Source organism: Onychomys torridus, chromosome 2, assembly GCF_903995425.1.
Source record: "Onychomys torridus chromosome 2, mOncTor1.1, whole genome shotgun sequence".
Lineage (NCBI taxonomy): Eukaryota > Metazoa > Chordata > Mammalia > Rodentia > Cricetidae > Onychomys > Onychomys torridus.
Window position 1 is genome coordinate 39,786,184 of NC_050444.1, and position 17,269 is coordinate 39,803,452.

A 17,269-nucleotide genomic window follows, 5' to 3' on the forward strand; every position below is an offset into this window, starting at 1 on the left:
AGTGGGGATCTAGGGAAGTTAGCAGAAGGCAAGTGGGGATCTGTGTACAAACTGTCTCTCCGTGCTTACCTACAAAAACATACTCTCTCGCTTATCAAATTCTTCAATATAGGAAGATGAAATGGGAGAAAATGACAATCAAAATTCTACTCAACATGAATCCTGCCTTTTCTGGAGAGCAGGGTTTTTAAAAAAAATTAATACTTACCACAACTCATGTGAATGTCAACTGCTCACAAAACACATTAATGGAACATATGTATGTTCTATATGTAAAGTATTACTTTTATCAGAATGAATATTAAAATCTTAGAAATATAAAGCCATCACTACACATACATATTTTAGGGGTTCCGGGGAAAAGAAGATTACTACTAAAATTCTGATTTATTAAGCCTTTATATTGTCTTTTTCTTAACCAGGTATCCATCAATTTCTCTGTCCCTAGCCAATTCCCTGTCCTCTACTACTTAATTCCTGTCTCTCCCTCATGCCCTTCTCTACCTCAAGGCAAGCTCCAGCGGAGCCTGTGACGTAATTACTCTCATTCTCCTAGGTATTGTCTTTGCTGATGGAGCCTACACTAAAAATAGTAAAGTACATGGCTAAATTTGTCTTATAATAATTTATTAAATAGTTGTCACACTAATAAATTATTTTGGGTTTTGAGCAATGAGTCAGTTCCTAATTAGTCACCACAGGATAAGAGGGGAGCAGTCAGAATTAACCTGAAGCTCCAAACTCAAATATAATTAATGTCTAGAAGCCTGTTAAGTCGTGTTGGATTTCATAATTAATTGATGGACTGATGAAAAATGGTCCCCAAATAACAGCTTTCAGTGGAAGTGATGTCTCATTTTATTTATAAGAGTTTAATAGAAGGAAGGTTGGTCTTTGAGACAGGGTCTAAGAGGATGAATAATACTGTGATCTTCCAGGAAATTGTTTTTGAAGAAAGAGTAAGTGATTTTACCTTTGCCCACCAGCTTGACAGCATGAAGTATGTGTTAACGTTTTCATCTCCAAATTGCTCAGCCACATAGAGTCCCAGCGATCCATACTTGTCATAGATGTTTCTCTTTGACATGTCGGTGAGGATTGTGTGGGCGTTGTTGATTTCTTTAAACTTCTCAGCAGCAGATGGGTCATCCGGATTCTTGTCTGGATGGTATTTCAGGGCTAATTTTCTTTTAAAATTAAAAGTAAGGAGGAAAAGCATTAGCTGTTTATCAAAAATTACAACTACATTTTAGAAGAGGCAGGGTTCATTTGTACATCACTTATTCATACACATACCATGGAATGCTAAGTTCCACATTTGCCTAAAAAGTAAGTTTTCATTATATGATGTCATTTGTTCCCAGTGTGCAGAAACAGTCAGATTGTTTCTCCCTCACATCCTCCAAGGAATTCTCACTAGGTAAAAGCTGTGCCTGAAACAGCTTACTACTGGCAAATGAAGGTGATTGTAGTCCACCTCAACATATGGAGGTCTTTATGACTTCTGGTTTACACTAAAATTCCACTTAGAACCTATAGAGCTACCTACAGAGGCAGAAATCCATGTTACATATTCTTAAATTTAAAGAATAAAATAAAAACTCTTAAATCTATTTCTGTGGGATGTTCTGCATGTTAAATGTGTTGCTCTGATTGGTTAATAAAGAAAACACTGATTGGCAGGAAGTATAGGTGGGACAAGGAGAGAGGAGAATTCTGGGAAGAGGAAGGCAGAGGCAGAGAGACATTGCCAGCTGCCGCCATGAGAAGATGTTAAGATAACGGTAAGCCACAAGCCACGTGGCAACTTATAGATTAATAGAAATGGGTTGATTTAAGATATAAGAACAGTTAGCAAGAAGCCTGCCATGGCCATACAGTTTACAAGTAATCTAAGTCTCTGTGCGTTTACTTGGTTGGGTTTGAGCAGCTGCAGGACAGGCAGGTGAGAGAGATTTGTCCTGACCCTGGGCCAGGCAAGAAAACTCTCTAGCTACAATCTATATTACCATGAACATATTTGGGCCCCTTCATAAGTCCCCCACATGTCTTTATCACCTTTTATGTTTCTAAACAAACCCATGATTTCTATTGCTTCCAAGTATACAAATCAATAATCTGGGCATATATGATTATGGGTATAAGGCCCTTCCTCTTTCCCATGGGGATTATAAAGCTGATCCTGAGGATATGGTCTGTGTTCTGTGTTGGGGGATGTCTTGGATTGTTCTTACATATACTCAGCTATAAAAAGCAACCTGTACAATGGATTTAACAAGTCAGCCATGGGGCATCCTAGCCAGCAGCCATTTTTCTCACTTCCCTCAAGAAACAATTCAAATGATTAAAGCCATGTTCAAAATCGAGCCTTCACTTTCTTTCCCCACTGAAATGTCAATTATATGACCCTCAGCTAAAATTCCACATGACTGTTCTCTCCTGCATGCCCATCCCGGGTGTGCACAGGTGCTAAGCACTGCTGCGTACAGTATTGATTCAGACACAATGGTTTGTTTTAGCGCTTTACTAAAAGCCCAAAAACAGAACAGAAGAGTGCCACATATTAAAACCAACCTGTAAACTAAACCAAAAAAATCACACTATTTTAGGCATTAGAATTTGCTGATTACGAAGTGGATGGAAGTCTCTGTAAGCTAAGGATCAAGGATGCTTAAGAAGTACCAAAATACTTGGAAATGTCAATCGAGGTCTATAATCCATTCTACCCCTCAACTCAGAAAAAAGAAAGAGAATAGACTAATCAGTGTTTACTAGTTTAAGTTTTGTTGACCAAACTGTTTGTTTCTTTGTTTGTTTTGCATTATTTTGTTTTTTGCTTTCCGAGATGTTTGGAGTAACATTAATTTCTTACAGCTGAAACTACTGGTGTCATGTTTTTTTGTTTTTTTGTTTTTTCTTCAGAGCTGAGGACCGAACCCAGGGCCTTGCGCTTGCTAGGAAAGCGTTCTACCACTGAGCTAAATCCCCAACCCCTTGTGTCATGGTTATTAAATTAATTGATAAGGAAGTCTTTACTCCTAGCCCCAAATGCTTACCTTGTCATTTTTGAACTCTTCAATGTTTACCACATGCCATGACTTGTGAGCTTGGTTTAAATATTCTCACAACAAGCATGAGAAAGGGATTACAGTGGCCCCATGTCACGCACGAGAGTGCCTAGATGCTAAAAGTGAAGTATCCTGCCCAACATCATATCCAGGCTTGAAACACAGGCAATTTGACTCTTAGATCATACGCGCTTACATTCTGCTCTATTGTATCTTAAAATCAAAAATTTTGACTTTAGTCTGTGTGACATAAGAGCCCACCAGAATATTCTGTGACCATCAATATACCCAACTCTATCTTCAGAAGGCTTGTGCAGTCCGAAAGCTGGCCAAGGCAAAAGTGGGCAGTTGCTTCTACGGCCTTTTCTAGTGCTCTAGGCAGAAGCTCGCGTGGTGGTGGAGGACAGAACAAAGCGTGGTGTGTTCCTGATATGCTTTGAGTGACAGCTGATGCTTTGGATATGAGGATGAAAGAAAGATGGGGATGATAGCGAAGTTTGGCCCCAGCAAACAGAATTGGGAATTACTGGTTAATGAGAAAGCAGGGGACTTTTTTTGTAGTGAGAAAGTTTTGATGTGGTCTAAAAGTTCTATTTTGGACATTTGAGATGCCTATTAAAATTCTAAGCGGATCTAGAAAGCTGTAAATCCAGAGTTCAGAAGGAAGATACTGTAAGAGACACATTGGGAAGTTCTTGGTAGGCAGCTGATGTTTACAATCATGAGACTGCAAGAGAGTCCAAAGAAAGCAGTCCACGAAGTTCAGAGACAGCCTTGGGATAGGACTGAAGAAGAACTGGCCATGGAGAGTGGGCACACTTACAATCCCAGGACCAAAGAGGTCAAGGCAGGAGGCTCTTGAGTTCAAAGTCAATCTGTCTCAGAAATCAAAAACATTTTAAAACGAACAATAAAAAGCAAGGGTCAATGAAACAGAAGGAAAAATCTGGACAGTGCACAGTCTTAGGATCCAAGGGAAGAGCATTTCAAAGAGAAGCAATCCCTGAGAAGGCTGATGCAGAGAGGCTGTGAAAGCCAGGGACTCAGAACTGACCACTGGGTGATTTAGTAACCTGATATCCTCGTGACAGTCACACACACACACACACACACACACACACACACACACACACACATATGAGAGAGAGAGAGAGAGAGAGAGAGAGAGAGAGAGAGAGAGGTCTAAAAGAGAGAAAGGTTAAAAAAAAGTAGAAAATAGGAAAATGGAAGGTAACAAACAAAATTAACAGTGTTTATTAACAGTAAATTAACAGTACATAGGATTATAGATGATTCTTTGCTTTATTTTTGCTTATTATAAATATATGATTTTGTCAAAGCATCTTGAAGCTCTGATGACAAATTTGTTCTTTTGTGACATCTGGAAGTGACCTGTCACTGAGCCAGAGGGTGTTAGAGAAGTTTAAAGAAATGTCCTCAGAATAAATACCGTGTTCACTGTCTCAGCTCCTCAAGCGGATTCTTCAAGCACATGTATCTTTTATGGCATAACACTCCTGGAATTCTCACTGTGTGCGGCCTTTCTAGGGTTAGATCTCAAGACACCATGTGTCATCCAATCAAGTGGAAGGGCTATGACCTCTGCCCAGAAGGGGAAAATTCCCTGGAAAATGGTTCTGATAGGCCTTGCCTCATTTCCAGGCTTCAGTGGGACACTACACACCCTACCCAGACTCGGCCAGAAGCCTGGCTTCCTGTCATTTTTTACCCTGTTGGATCTTCGTCAGCTTCAAGGGCAGATGCACTCAATCCATTTATCACACCCCTCTAACAATGGTGTTGGCTGATTTGGAGGGCTGGAATGCCTCCATTTGTAGCAAGTCCAAGTCCTGGCTGTCAGTGGTGTTTTGACTCTTCTTGGCAGACACTCTTGGCTCTGAGATTCCTTGGCACAGATAGCAAAGCAGGGGCAGATACCAAAGTCTTACAAATGCTTAAGCAGGTGAAGTCGATGAGTGTCCCACCTTCTTGGGGATTATCTCCAGAGCCAGCAAACATGGAGTGGACCCAAGGGTTGAGGAAGCTTGGACTAGATTGAAATAGAACAGTCGCCTGTTTGTGCTAAAGGTATTTCTTGCCATTTCTAGTTTTACATGTACGAATGGCATGGTATTCAACTAGAATGTGAGACTTCATCTCCAAACCTTTGTGTGCTTTCCAAAAGTGTCCCGTAAGGGAGATAAACTGGTCACAGTTAACACTCTCCGATCAGACCTACTTCCTGCTCTCCCCAGCCTCCAGTCTCCTAGGGCAGATCCTCATGGGTTCACCCAGCTCTCCCTCCATGGGTTGGAATGTCAGAGGAGAACTTTGGGGGCATACTCAGCCACAATCCACCATGCACAGCTGTGTCTCCAGATGCCTTTCTCCTGCTTCATACATGCCCCCCTTTCCTCAGATTCTTTCTGTGGCTACTATTTTAAAGATACCTTAATTTCTTTTGGACCATGAAACTTGTGCCCCTTGCGATCTCTCAGAAATCTACCTGCATGGTGCTGAAAAGAAGATGGAGCCACAGATTTCTGCCTATATTCTAAAACTACCCCCATAGCAGAGCCATGTCTGGGACTTCTACATTTTGGTATAAATGTGATAGCATTAGCCTGTAAATTTATTCACACATATTCACATAACTGGCAGAGACTTTGTGTGCAAATTCTCAATCTCGTCTTTCATCTTTTTAATCGTATTTGTTTTGAAATCTGCATCTGGTAATTCTAACGTTTGAAGTTGCCATGTTTCTATTGCCTCACTTCTAACTTTGCTGACTTGGATTTCATAATCTCTGTGGGATAATATTAATTAGTTTAATTAATATTAATACTCCCAGTAGCAATTTGAAGATCAAGACATAATCTCCCATCACAGGGCAATTTATTTCCTACTTTTAGATGTCTGGGGGACCATCTGAACCCAAATAATGAACCAAGATTTTCTTCATTACACAGGTATCTAAATGTTTAGCGGTAGCCCAGAGGTGCTGTTTCAATTACTTCCATCTAACAGCGTACAACTTAAGGCTTAATGCCCTTAAACAGTAGCATTTTATTTATTTTCTTATAGTATCATAGTCAGAGAGGAAGAGGTGGGAACAGTTTTTCTCAGCACGACTTGCCTTTTCTGGGGAAGCTCAGCTGAGTACCCTCTCCCATGTGGTTTCCCCGAAGGACAAGAGAGGATGTTCTGGAGAAGTCAGATTTCTTAAACAGTGCTCAATGTAAAACCAGACTGCCAAACAGAAGCAGGTGGGTCATTTCCAGATTTGAAATAGCATTATACATTATGTATTTGTTTTTAGATAGGCTCTCTTGTATCTCAGGCTGACCTTGAACTCAATAGGTAGTCAAAGATGGCCTTGAACTCCTGATCTCCCATCCTCCACCTCCCAAGTTCTGGGATTATAAACCTGTACCACCATCACTTCTGACACATTATCGAAAAGGACTCAGAACCCCAGCCTTGATTCAAGAGGTCACCACAGGGCCACCTTTATTGAGGTCTGCCAATGGTGTTCCAGCCACAGATGATTTGCATCTGGTTCTCTTGGTCCTGAGTTGTGGTGTTCTACTGTCCCAATATAACGTCTAAGTTCCCATCTATGGGCCATTTATACAGCTTTCTCTCTTCCCATGGAGTTGTTTGAAGCCTGCAGCCTCTCTCCCTTCAGAGTGTAGAGCGGTCAGTGGCTCTTCTCTGTCAAATGCTTTTGAGACGCTTATTTCCTCTCAGTTTTTCCTGTTTCTCTCATGGGCAAGAGAACTAGCAGGGGTTCCTGAGTCAGTGCTGGCCAGGAACTTCCGGATTATCCTCTTCCAACTCTTGGCTAATCTCTGAGCTTCCTAGCCTGTGCAACAAATGAGCTTGCCTGTTGGCCTCAGGCTCTTCCCTGCAGCTGAGACCCATTAGCTCAAAGCCTGCCAAAGCCAAAGGCAATTTTTTTACACATCGATGATTTTTAAAAATAGCCCAAACAAGCAGCTTTTTAGTCTCTAGGAACCTTCCTCCCTATTTCACACATCCTGCAAGAACTCATTGGCATCTGCTGGCCATTGGCACCACAGAGCTTTGTGTCTCAGCCCTGAGCCGCAAGACCCTGGGAAGTTCTCTGAGCAGACTCTGCTGTGGACTGAGTGGTATTGCTTTTGCTGACCCTCTCTGCTCTTGGGGTTCCCTAGCCTTTGTCCTTCAGTATGGTGCCTCCTAGCTGTCAGCATGTGGACCTCGTGCAGGAGGGACTGTTTCCGGTGCAACCTTGTCCAAGTACCAAGCGGTCAGTTGCTTTTGCTGCCTACCATGATCATACCTTCCCTTGTTTGGTTCGCAAACTTCCAGAACCCTGTACAACTGCATTATATGCTGCTCCCTGGTCAGCGGCCCTTGACACAAGACGCTTTAATTCCGTGGGCTGCTGAGAGGAGATTGGAACGAGAATGCGGTGGTGTTCAAGGAAGCAGGCTCCGTGGGGCCAGAAGAGTATAATGACATCGTAAGGACAAAATAGAAAGGCCAGGACACCATTTGGCTTCGCATCGCAGATACAGGTGCTGAAACCACCCCTGCTGTGTGATGATTTCTGGAGCACCTGATACCATGATGCATGACTCAAGTGTTTTCAGTACCAAGGAATCGTGGCGGGGCGGGGCAGGCGAAAGGCCACACTACACAGCCCTGTGACTTCCCCACAGCTGCAGACGCAACAGCTGAGCCGTCCACCCCACTATTGTTAAAGAAGTTGTCCTAGTTTTGTGGTATCCACAGTCACATTTGCGATTTGTGGAGGAGACTACTGAGTGGGAGACAGAGAGGAGCCAAAGACGGTTCTGTCTCTTTGTGCCCGGTAGAACTGCATCAAGAGGCAAGTGCTGCCCTCTAGTGGCAGTTGAGATGGTGACGCCACTGTACCGGAGATGTTTGTGAATTTGACTTTTTCAATTTTTTAAAAAAAATTATGAGTGTTTTAAAAACACATCAACACTTAGGCTTTCCAAAAGTCCAAATGCCTATTGGGGGCACTGTGTTTCAGCTTTCTGGTTGCTGCCATGTTCTTCTATGGCTTTCCTGGACCTAGAGAAAATGAAACCCTGATAAAATGGAACCCACTAGAGTATCTGCCTTAGCATTTTCGATAAATATGTCCCAATTCTCTAAGCTTCTTTCTATGCGGGTTGTACAAATGCTAATCTGAGAAAGAGACCCTGAACTTTGGACACCACTAAGATCTTGGTATGCTGCATATGATGTCTCCTGCCTCAGCTTGCAGAGAGTCTGAAGGCTGCGTATGTTTATCCACCTCTGTACATGGAGCAAGCCCCCAGCAACAATTTCTGGGTCTCTAACTTCACTGTTTTCTAGAGGGAAAGGACATTCTTTTCTCAGGTCAGCCACCTCTACTGAACTGTGACTGTCGAGGGACTAAAGCCCTAGGCTGGAGGAGAAACGGCTGGGCATACCTCCTCCTCAGCCTGGGACCGTGTTTCCTACTTCCGGCGGCAGCTCCCACCACTGCTCCTAGTGAGAGCTCGGAGCAGGCCAAGACTGCTGCTCCCTTCTGAATCAAGCTGCAGCGACTGACCGCAAACTGCACATAGCTCCCTGCAGGTCCTAGTAACATCTGTAGCTGGCCTAGCTGGCCTAGCTGGCAGCGCTGGAAACCTGTCAGTTTTCAAAGCCTCTCAGTGTAAAAACACACAGCATCGTCCTCTCATGCATCTTTGGGTCAAGCTCTCATTTAAAACCATTTTTCCCCTAAACTCCCTTTCAAAACCTAACAGGACCTTTTCTTACACACTGGGGGTCTTGTTGATTTAATTTCTGAACATCATAGGCACACACTTGAACCCTCCTCAAATCCTACCAAATTCCTCCAATGATTTCCTTTCGTACCCCCAAGAAGATGACTGTGGCTCCCACTTCTATTTCTAGGCTTAGCAGCATTGTTGGACAAGATTTTACAACCCTGTGAACAACAAGCAATAAAAATATACAACTCCTCCCTTTGCTGGTCTCCCATGAGGCCTGCCTATCAACTTTCAACTTCAGTAAACTCCTTTTCATGTCCTCAAGAAAGATGTCCACAGCTCGATTCCCAATTCCCTCATCCTCTCTCAACAGGCCTCCCACCTCTGACTCAGGAAGGATAAAAAGATTACCAGAAAGAAGCGATCCACACTCTTCTGCCTCTGAGTAAGCACACCACTGTCTCCCCTCCTCCCACTGTGCCCTCCCTCTACCCACGTGAGTGGATCCTAAAGCATCTTAGGCTCCCACTCCCAAGTCTAGAGTTTTCAGTAATGGCTCTGCCAGTCCCTTCTCCTGAGTAACAGAACTTGCCTAAGTCATGTTTTAAGGTCAAGGTACTAATCAAACTTTCCTAGGTCATGTTTTAAAGTCTAGGCAAGTGTGTACTGCCAATCTGTACCCCAAGAGTTCCCTTTTTTTCTTTGTATTCTGATATATGGTTTCACTAAGTTACTCAAGTTAGCCTTGAACTCACTATGTATCCCAGGCTGGCCTAGAACTCACCGTCTTCCTGTGATTACAGAGTCATGCCGTCAGGCCTGGCTTCCTCAGCTTTCCCTTTGTTTATAAATGTTCTTCTCTTCCCCTTCACCATGACACTTCTTCAAAGCATGCTTCACACAAAAGGTCACTCTTCTGTGCTCCTTCCCTCTTCAAGCCCCTGTAACCTGATTTCTATTTGCAGTCCTCTCCCAAACATGCCCTCCCTTCTATGACACTCTGGATGAAACCCCACAGGCTTCTTTTTATCCCTCTCACACTTGACCTTTTTGCAGTGTTTGATGGCTGCTCCTTTCTTCCCTGGGCTCCCTGAATGTCTTTCCAGTTCTTTTCTGGTCCTGGCTTGAGAGACTAGGGTGGGGAAAGGCAGGTACAAGGTGAGCGAGGGGTTCTTGTAGCCAAGTTTGGCAAAAGTGGTGTTTCGTACCAAGTGGCCAGTGCATTACAAGTAAGAGCAGCAAGGAGGAGGACGGACCACCAGATAACCCAGATTCCAGGAATCGTGACTGGAGAGTGGACAGAACCCAGAAAGTTGGTGCTCATTGCCCCTGAACCAGATGAGGGCTGTCTGTCATAAGGGACCAAGGGTAGACTGGTAATCTTTTGTCGCTGTAGTTTTCTGTGCCTATCATTTCTCCTTGGCCCGGACAGTTTTCAACATCTATTGCTAAGACCATGTGTGAAGGACTATTGTTTACAAGACTCACAAAGGCTGGCCCTGAGCTTAGAGTGTCTGGTTCTGCAGGTCTGGAGTTTCTCAGGGTTGCAAAGTCACCCAGCTGATTCAGCTGTGCATTGAAGTCAGAGAACCATTGGTTTTACAGTTTGGCTATTATCTTATTGGAAATTTAGTTTGTTGTGTTTTTGTATACAGAGTTTATCTTCTGATTTATAACTGTAGCATAAAGCTAGTTTAACCTGATGTGAGAATTGATGAGCTGTGTTCTCTTATAAAGGGACTAATGACATGTTCAATCTGAAAGCCATTGGTCCACGACGTTCCCACTTCACACTTCCACAGCGGGTCATGGGCTGCTCTTCCAGCTCCATATCCTCTGCCCACAGCTTGCACACTTCCCCTCTAATGTGAGCGCAGTGGTGCAGACACACCTGTGGCTTTCGAGACCCATTTTTGCTTGGGGTCTTCCCGTAGCCTGCTCACCTGCCCTTACTACCTGCATCCTCCCTTCAAGTTGCTACTTGTTTTTCTGTTCAGCTGTCCATCCTGATTTGGAAGTGGCCAGCTCAGAGAGTTAACTCCTGTAGGAAAACTAGCCCACATAAAGAAACAGAGTGTGCCCACAGGTGAGTGTCAGAAAACAGGTTCAGACACTTGACATCTGTGTGCTGGTGTGAGACCTGGTGCCCCGCAGTCTCTTGGACTCTTAATTTTCCTTTCTCTGTTTCACTTTGGATGGTCGTAGGCTGCATTTGAGGTCAGTCAGCATTTCCTCTGCATCTCCAATCTCCTATTGAGCCTTTCTACTAAACTTTTCACTGAAGTTATTGAATTTGCAATCCCAGAATTTCTACTTGATTCCTTTTGTGATTTCTGTTTCTTTATTGACATTCTCTGTTTGATGATTCTCATCCTTTCCTTTCATTCTCTAGACACTATTTTCCTTTTTGTAAATTTGAATTAGCTGGTTTAGAGTTTTTTATTGTGTTGTTATGTCCCAAGTCAGACCTTTCCAAGGTATACTTTCTTTGATTTTTAAAAAAGATTTTTTTAAAATTTACTCTTGGAAATTTCCATGCATATATACAATGTATTCCAAATGCATCCACACCTACTGCCTCCTTTGAACTCCCCCAGGACCCTCCACTTCAACCTGTCTCTCTCCTAACTTCATGTCTCTGTTGTTGTCATTTATTACTATTATTATTAATTATTACTATTATTATCTGAGTTCAACTGGTGCTGACTCTATATGTGCATGGTATGGGAGCATCCAATGGGGCATAGACAACCTACCAGTGGCCAGTCTCCAAAGAAAAGTGACTCTTCCTGCCTCAGCAGCCATTATCTGGCTCCTGGGCTATGGCTGGTGCTTAAGAAACCCTTCCCCCATCCATGCAGAAATGTTGACTGGCTTGACCTTGCACAAGTCTTGCACAGGTAACCACAGCTGTCATGAGTGTATGTGAGCAGCAGCCACGCTATATCTAGAAGACAATATTTCACAGCTCACCTATGTATCACAGCTCTCCTTCCCGATTCTCCGTCTCAATTTTTCACCCTGTGTACAAGCCATACTTCCCTACATGCATGCCTCATCTATTTTGAAAACTAGACATTTCAAACTGGATATTTGCAGCAACTCAATAAACCAGACTCTCTCTTTCCTTGTGATTTTTGTTGTTACAGTTGTTAGTTAAAATTGCTTTTCTGACCTAACTTGTAAGGTTTGTATGCATAGGCTTAATAATCAACTAAAAGATCAGATATGGAATTCTTTATCCACCTGGCACCAGACATTTCATGGTCTTTGCAAATAGTCCCCTGTATGTTAAAGCACACCTTTGACACTCATCTAGACAGTTTACAGTTCTGCCTATCCTTAGTGTGCGTACACAGAGCTTGAAAGCAGTCAGAACTGACTCCAGGCCTTTGTGGGTCTTCTCTAAGTGTGAACACAACTTTAGGCATGGGAGTGGCTTCTGGCTACTGAGGGCCACGACATGACTTATTCCAAGCCTCATTCGCTAGACCATTCCATTCTCTACCATTCCATGATTCTTCCATGACAAGAATATCCCAGGATTCTTAGTGAGCTGTTCCCCATTGGCCAAGGATGCAGTGATAAAACGTTAGCCTACAAATGTTTCCATAACCCCTATGTTCCATCCCCATAGCTGCCTATCTAGATTGGGTAGATTTGAGTAAGTCCTTGAGTCTTCCAGTAAGCCACTAGGTAGATCAATCAAGAATACTTCTTTGCAAGTAAGATTTTTTTCCTGATCATTCTGGTACCCAAATTGTTAGTGGTAACTGGAATGGCATGCCGTTCTTTCAGTGCTATTGTTGACCTGGGAAGCAAGTATGGGATGAGGACAGGGGCCATGCAATGAAGATTGTTTTCCACACTAATATTTACCTGTACCTGCAGGGCTGGGGTGGTGGCTCTGTTGGCAAAGAACTTCCCTTGCTGAGAATCTGAATACACCCCAGAACCAACACAGAACAAAAGCAAAACCTGGGTCTGGTTGGTGCCCACTAGCAATCCTAGCCTTGAGGCAGGAACTAGGGAAACCCTGGAGCTCACCCACTAGCTTACTTAGCATGTTCTAGGTCAGTGAGAGACTGCTTCATCAAAATACGGGGACAATGCCTGATAAATGACACTCACAGTTGTCCTCCGGCCTCCACCCACACCTCCCCTCTCACTTTCATGGGGAAGTGTAGTGGGTAGCCATCCCAGCATTGGCCTGGAAGTTCCAATCCCCACTGAGGCTTCGGTAATGGTCACGCCCACAAGGCGGGGCAGAGGAGGAAGCGGAAGACGAAGGATGGGGAAGGTCTCTGTCTCTTGGTTCCCGGACTCTGGACGCAGGAGGTAGACCGAGCAGAGTTCTCCAGAGAACACCGCCGGACTGTGCTATACCCTTGCCAGACCCTGTAACCTACCCCTTCATTTGTAAGTTACCCCACAAAATAAACCTCCCTTTTAACTACGTGGAGTGGCCTTAATAATTTAACCAATAGGGAAGCTTTCTCTAACATCTCGTGTAGATTTCTATCTTTGTCATAGACTCTCTTCAAAGCTCCTGATTTAGTAGCAAAAATATACTCATTTTTTTTATTACTCAACTATAACCATTAGTTCTATTTCCTGTGATTTTTCTCTCTAGCATCTAGCAAAGTGTATAGACTAGGGATGGGTGATGGGAGGAGGCTAGGAATGAGTGATGGGAAGAGGCTAGGAATGAGTGATGGGAGGAGGCTAGGAATGAGTGATGGGAAGAGGCTAGGAATGAGTGATGGGAGGAGGCTAGGAATGAGTGATGGGAAGAGGCTAGGAATGAGTGATGGGAAGCACTTGGTTTTAATTAATATGAACTCTAATTGTCTCTACTGATTGCCAAAGCCTCCTGTGTTCTGTCTGCCATGAGTATGTAGACACGTAGTCCCTCCTGTTTAGAGAGCTTACTGTGCAGAAACAAACTTAGCAAGATACTTATTCCATAATGAGCAAAATCAGGAGCAAAATCAGAGACCCAGTGATGAGTAGGAACAACAAAACACAGGCTTCATATTAATGAAACATTCAATATGCTCCCCATAACATAAATAAACATGTGACATGGAATAAATACTGAATGCGTGGACATGCCGTTGATGTAATGTTCCCGATGCTGAGGAAGGACAGGTTGGTGCTCCCAGAAGAGCCAAGAGGATGGAGTAGATGAAGATATCCAGGAGAAGGGAGGTCACATGGCCACCCGGAAACTGTCTCTAGCATGGCCTTACATACTTCTTAGTGGAAGGTTTTAGAACTCAGGAAACAAATTAGTGCCTGATAGAGATTAATTTCAATTAATCTTGTGAGCTTGAATCATCACTGTGCCTTGTAAATATTTACAATTCTTCTATTAGCTGTGCATTCCCCACAGTCACACTCTATTCACCAGCAGCCTCTCTCTTTACCTGTAATTGCTAATAAAGATGGGTAAAAACACCACAGACTGGAGTTGCGACAGAAATGGTATTCTTCCTGCTCCTTGTGAAACCAGCAATTGCCTCACTTTGGTTCACTCAAGAGACTCTCAACCTCGAATTTGGGATAATTTTTCCAGAAAGTTCCATGTGACAGAGAATGACATAGAAGCATTGTTCGAATCCCCTGCTGCTTTGTGAACAAAGACACTTGCTACCCTGTCAACAAGAGGTTAAACTGGTCCACAAAGCATGGGGACTTTAGTGATGCATGAAACCAACTTCCTTTCATCTGGCCGTCCTCCGAGGAGCTAAGAAAGAACGAGATCTTTGTGTGGTTTCTTAATCAGTGGGCTGACATTTGCTAGGCTCTTGTACCAGGCATGCCATGGACACCTAGTATTTTCAATTTCTTTATCTTATTTCTGTATAACCTTAAAAGTATAAATACTGGTGTAAATATAAAGTAACAGTTATGGCAGGAGAGGTGGCTCAGCTGCTAAGAGCACTTACTGCTCCTGCGGAAGACCTGAGTTGGGTTCCCAGCATGAATGTGATGGCACACAACCACCTATAACTCAAGTTCCAAGAGATCCAATGCCCTCTTCTGACCTCCACAGTCTCCTGCACACACATGGTGCATATATGTACACTCAAGTACACACACACACACACACACACACACACACACATATTTAAACATTTTAAATTAACATTTACATAACATTGTTGCTGTTGTTTGAGACAGGGTCTAGAAATCACTATGGGATTTAGGCTGCCCTTGAATTCACAGCATTCTTCCTGCCTCCTGCTGCCAAATAGTAGGAACACAGGTGTGAGCAACCACACCAGCATGTGAGATTTTAAAACTTAAAACTTACATTCTCTAAACTGACTCTGGGTCCTTTCCCTCACCTCCTGCTTACTTCTCACTGTGTCCCAAACAGAAGACATGGCCTTTCCCTGTCCATCTGCCCCCATCTACGTCTGCTGGGTTAGTTGACTACTTCTCATCTGGCAAGATGGTTAAGTATATCATTTGAGAAACGGTTCTGAAGAGCTGGAAATAAGAACACAATCAAGGAGAGAGCAGGCAGAACCACACAATCAAAATATACTTGCTGATCGCTTCAGTTTTTCCTCCGGCAAATGTTAGCATGGGGCTGGGAGCAGGGGGGGGGGGCATGTCTGCCCCTAAGAAAGTTGATGGAGTGGGAGATGCAGAAAAGAAAAAGCGGGTCAGGAGCCGGGTGAGATGAGACAGCAGCAAGTCATGGAGCCTTTAGAAAGTGCCCTGCCTTGCAGGAAAGGAGACCTGCTGAGCATGGTCCTGTAGGAGCCCTTAGTCTCCTAGCTCTCTCTTCCCTTCTTTCCTCTGCTTTTTCTTGCAAAAAATGTTAGACCTCAATTGCAGTTTTGCTTTTGCTTCTTTTTTCTTTCTCCAACTCCTTCAATTGAGTTCTCACTTGATTGGCTTGGTAATCCCGTAAAATAACTTTGAGAAACTCATTTTTAGCTTAGTACCAAAACCAAAAAACAAACAAACAAACAAACCCCCACGAAGGTTAAACGTGCAAGGGATGTGATTTTCACAGTATGGTCAGCACTAGTGTGCTAAATAGAAGTTACAGTTATTTATTTACTTACTCCTTGTGCATTTGTTTTGGTTTAGAGGATCAAACTAGCATCTTGCACTTACTAGTGAGGTGCTCCCCGACTGAGTTATACCGTTATCAACTGTAGCAATCTTTTAAAGATGACGTGTGAGTGTTTGGGCTTCGTGTACATACCCACATTGCATGCATTCCTGGTGTCCATAGAGGCCAGAAGAGAGTGTCAGATACTTTGGAACTGAAGTTGTGGACCACTGTGAGCCACCATGTGGATGCTGGGAACTGAACCTGGGAACTTCTGCAAGAGCAGCCAGTGCTCTCGGCCTGTGAGCCATCTTTTCCAGCCCCAACCTTTTAATGTCTTCAGTGGAATCTAAATATTTCAAACTATGATATCACACATACATTCTTAGCAGAGTTCCTTGTACTGTGTCCTGGCGGAGCCTGGTGACTCTATTCAATGGGTCCAGTTATCTGACTCTCTCTACCTGGGTGAAACACTTGGCACTTAGTATCCTTCTGTGACTCTCAGGAGCCACCCCAAGTTAGTACTTTTTATCCACATTACTTTTTTAAGAAAATGAGGCTGAGGAAAAGAGGTTAAGTCCTGGTTTCTGTAGCTTCATGCTTTGTGCTCCTAACCACTACTTCATACTTAGAAGAATTTAGTGTGAAAATCCACGTGGAACACTTTGAAGAGAATAGGCAATTTCCAGGTCATGCCTAACACGCCCACCTTCCCGCCATGCCTTACTTTTCTCCATAGTAATTAACATCTGTTAGGCTGCATGTCTCACTTGCTTATTAGTAAGCCTCCCCAGAATACCGGCTGCATGGGGCAAACACTTGATTCAGCTGGTTTACTGTTATTTTCTCAGTACCTAGACTAGTGTCCAGCACATAGTTCGTGTGCAGTAAGTACTCATGGGATAATGAACAAAACTTGCTTGTATGAAGCTACTGCTCTTGTCAGAGAGACTCCCTAGACCTAGTTGAGATCTCTAAGTGCTCCATCAGCCCTCCTGACTTCAGTTATAATACGTTGCAGTGTGAGGTACAGAACAACACTCCAGTAGCTTAGGAGTAAGAATGCATATATGCTAATCGGTGTCAATGAAAAGGGGGACTCTAATCACACAAGCGATGTATTTTGAGCAGCAGTAGCAGCAGTTCTAAAGTGCTAAATTTGGCCAGTTTACCCAGTTCAAGTTATTTAAGGTAGCCTGGCTGCAGAACCACAGGTGGATGGCACCTTCGAATCATTGCACATGTTCTTCTCACTCACTGCTGGAAATCTGACATAGCAGGCCACGTTTGGAAAGTCGGGGCAGCAGCCTTTGAGAAAGGAATCTAAGCCAACCCCAGGGCTTCCTTCAAATGAGTACATGGAG

At 43.6% G+C, this 17,269-nt stretch overlaps 1 protein-coding gene across 1 annotated transcript in view; it reads right to left on the reverse strand.

Moving 5' to 3' along the window:
* The window catches only part of Dnajc5b (DnaJ heat shock protein family (Hsp40) member C5 beta), a 52,342-nt gene that overhangs the window by 12,737 nt on the left and 22,336 nt on the right, over positions 1–17,269 (reverse strand). The window contains exon 3 of the mRNA XM_036177029.1: positions 974–1,187. Coding sequence (XP_036032922.1) covers positions 974–1,187 — 214 coding nt within the window. The remainder of the gene's footprint in view (positions 1–973; positions 1,188–17,269) is intronic.